Source organism: Limulus polyphemus, unplaced genomic scaffold (assembly GCF_000517525.1).
Source record: "Limulus polyphemus unplaced genomic scaffold, Limulus_polyphemus-2.1.2 Scaffold407, whole genome shotgun sequence".
In the NCBI taxonomy this organism is placed as follows: domain Eukaryota; kingdom Metazoa; phylum Arthropoda; class Merostomata; order Xiphosura; family Limulidae; genus Limulus; species Limulus polyphemus.
Window position 1 is genome coordinate 387,987 of NW_013666017.1, and position 4,029 is coordinate 392,015.

The 4,029-nt window shown below is 37.3% G+C and overlaps 1 protein-coding gene across 1 annotated transcript in view; it reads right to left on the reverse strand.

Annotated features, from left to right (window-relative positions):
* The window catches only part of LOC106458036 (lamin Dm0-like), an 82,436-nt gene that overhangs the window by 17,600 nt on the left and 60,807 nt on the right, over positions 1–4,029 (reverse strand). Inside the window, exon 7 of the mRNA XM_022384166.1 lies at positions 2,622–2,838. Coding sequence (XP_022239874.1) covers positions 2,622–2,838 — 217 coding nt within the window. The remainder of the gene's footprint in view (positions 1–2,621; positions 2,839–4,029) is intronic.

The window sequence follows — 4,029 nt, forward strand, 5'->3', positions numbered from 1 at the left end:
ATCATAAAAGAACCCTCTGGAAAATGATCTATAGGAAATAGCACAGCTTATAAAATGAGTCAAATCAACGTAGGCCGGTAAGGAAATCACTGATTGGCAAGTTCTAAGCCAATCAGGAAATGTCACAGACCTACTGAAGGATGTGTAGGTTGTACAGGAATTCTTTTTGGCAATGTGCCAATGTTTCTGTTTATCAAAGTTATATTTTAAGATCTAAGCAAGAACTCAGCTAACAGATGTTTCTACCTATAAAAGCTATATTCAAGTTTTGCACACCAAAAAAATAGCTTTTCTTGATTAGTGCTGCCCTCTATTGGCACAAGATTTCAATACTCGCCACTAGCCTTCCACTTCTCACTTCTGCATATCCACATCAAATGTAAATGATTATGCAGCACCTCTCCACCAACAGAAGATCAACACAACCCCAATCGTAACCAGTGTCCTCTCCACATTTCCGCTTGTTAATCACTTCAAGATTGGTCAGAAGGCCTACACCACCTATCACCAGAAGTGGAGAGGTTGGGTGGGAAATATGAGTGGAGGTAACTATCTATTGGAAATACATTTTCAGTTTAGGAAAATGTGAACTTCGAATAAGATATCTTACCTCTTCTCACAAAATAGTTAGAATCCCACATTGAATTGGTGGAGAGCCAGTGAAAAAATGATCCCCCTTTAGGAAGCATTAAAGAGAGATCATAAGGTATGGAACCAAAAGAGAAAATATCACACCTCAGCAGGAGACTGTACCACATCTGATCCAGGTATACTCTTTGCTCTTTTATGACATAAAAGGCAGAAAAACATGAAGGAATCCCATAATACATATTACTGATTAATGGGACCCCTGGGTGTTGAGCGGCTAGGGAACAACAGACCATAGTGGTGGTTTGACTTCATCCAACAACTTGTGGTATCTGGAATTGTACATTGATTCCATGGTAGGCAGAGGATCACCTACCTCTTCACCTCGAGACATGAATTAGTAGGGAAGACGAGTTTTCGTACCAAAATCTTTGTGCAGTTGCACACATTTCCAACACAACCAACACCAGATCTGCCAGGAACCAACATCCAGCAGAAGGTAGGAAAGTGGAAAGCCCCGGGCAGGATGTTATCTCCAATCCAAAACCTGATGACAATGGTTATAGTACTTCCAGTCTGTGGTAAGTGGAGGATATCCATCCGTACACAAGTGGGAAAACATGTTGCATCCAGCTATAACCAACATGAGATTTGCCAGGAACCGACATCTAGCAGTTGGTAGAAAGAGGGACTGCAAACCTAGGGTGCATTTCCAGTCCAAAACCTGGCAGGAGTGGGCATTTGTCATCCAGTCCACAGTAGGAGGAGGGACACTGTCCAGCACACATGTGAGGAATTACTTACATCCAGAGGATGGTAAGAAGGAGGATCATCATGGCAGGAAAAAACAATTCATCAGATATATAGACAGGAATACAGCATAGTGCTAAAACCAAAAGCTGGCAGCATCTGGAACTGAACAACAAGTCCGTAGTAGGAAATGCTATATGCCAGTGACACCTGCAGAATGCCATCACCTTACTCTTTACAGAGTCATATGATTCATTACTCAGAAGGACAAGTCTCCATGTTCCACCACTCTAATGGCTAGGAACTGGTAAGGACTCACATACTCCACTAGAAGAAAGGGGGAAAATGCATTGAAGAGTCCAGATGACTGCACCACTGGAGACAGTGTAATGGATGACCATAATACCCTATTTTGAAAAGCAGAGCAACCACATCTATGGAGTGAATCAACCAAAACATGGTGGCATCTGGAATTGTACATCAGATCCGTGGTAGGAAGAGTCTCAACGTCACGAAGCATCAGAGATGGGCAGCATGTTAGTCCATGAGTATATGGTTCGGAATAAACATATTTATGAAGCAAAAAACCACTAGAGAGAACTACTGGTGGTCCCACAGAACACCCAATTTCTACAGTGTGAATAACTCAAACCTGCAAAGCAATTGTTTAGTTATAGATAACAATAACATGGAGACATACAACCAACATCTGGTGGCATGTGGAATTGTACATCACATACACGGTAGGAAGGGCTACAACATAATTGACATCGAGCACGGTCACAAGATGGACAGTGCGGATTTCCAAAAAAAAGTATACCTGGTCAGGCACCACTCGCCACAGAGTGGGATCCACAATACACTAGGAAAAAGGCTCCTTTAAAGAAAGAAATAACAAAAGCCTGTAGTATAAAGGAAAATGTTGAGACATTTGTGAGAAAAAACAAGCACGACTGTACAGCACTACTGCCAATTGAGAAGTGATTAATAAGTGTAAATGTGGAGAGGGACTAGTTATGACAGGGATTGTGTCACACTCCTGTATAATCACTTACATGTGGATATGCAGAAGCAGAAGGCTAGTGTTGAGAATTGACAATATGTGCCAATAGAGGGCAGTAATAATCCAGAAAAGCAATTTTGTGAGTGGAGGTAAGATACTGTATCGAAAATGTAAGGCTGTTGGGAAGCATGCCGAAGATTACGGTAGTACATTTTTTGTAATGGCTTGTTTTACAAAATTCTATGTGGATAACAAACACAAATCAATTTCAAGATAATACCTGATCTCCTTTGTTGTGAATTTTGATATATTTTCCTTCCTGATCTTGATCAGTGATTCCAATATCACCTTTAGCAGATGTTGTGACATGAATGGTAGTGCTACTTCGCTTCTGAGCTATAGTGCGTTTTCTTTTCACTCCTCGAAATGAAGAACTGTGACCAGAGGTGCTTTGACCACTTTTGTCTGTTGTTGATTTGTTACAAGAAATATTCAGCCTGAAATTAGTAGTGTATAGAACACTGCTTATGTACAACATGAAAAATATAATTCACAATTTTAGAATGAATACTTAACATCTATATGCACACACATTCTTCTGTTTCCATATGTTACATGTTGAACACAGCTCCCAAGTTACAAAAATAGCACAGAACAAAAATGATTAAATATTCTTGAATGCCTTTATATTTCGTACAGTATGAGTGGAATATCAAGCTACTATTTTTGTACTGCTTAACCCTTTAGGGACAGGAAGTGCATTATGATATCCCTAATTTTTTTCCTTCTCACAGTGGAAACACTTAACCAAATTGCATGAAACTTAAAACAAACTCACTTTATAGAATCTAGTTCCAGTTTAATATAATCATATGACTCGATTTAGTTTTCTATCATTTTTTATGTTGTGTTAATTGTTTTGTGGGACATTTTTGAAAAAAATAAAAATAAACATACTACCTTTTATTTTAAATTTCCATTTTTTAAAATATGGATCATAAAGTTACATTTTATATAACCAACCAGTTTCAACATGATATAAACATATTTCTTTTGATAATTAATTTTGCTGATTGCAATATTCATTGGTCCTAACTGTACATCATAAAAAAAAACACTGCAGAAACTGACTGGGATCTAACAATGACTTAGGATGTGACCTTTCAATATGGTATCAGGCCAGAGTAGGTAACAATATTCTTGATACAAATGAACTTTTATCTAGAAGTATACTTTATTTTCAATAAATAAGTTATTTTATTTAACTTTAAGTGCATTGTTTGAATATTATAAATTTAACAATATTACAAAAATAAAGATTTGAGACATATTTCAGCTACTGAAATATTTTGCCATCACCTACCATACTCTCTAAACCTAACTAAGCTTACCTGATGTTTTGTCATACAAGAAAATGTTTGTAGCTTTCAAACAAATATAACTTCATACAAAAACATTTTCAGGAATGAAAAGAAGGTCTATAAAAACTATAAAAATTCCCCATACCTGTGGAACTTTTATACGTCTTTTGAACTTCCCTTTTGTTTTTCACTGTGCAAGCTAGATTTGTCATTTTATCACATAACCATAAATTATTTCTCACACCACTTTATTCACTCTATACTGACATAAATATACACCTGGAAAAAAGTTAAGCACCCCCGTGTTTTTTTCAAGTGATTCAGATT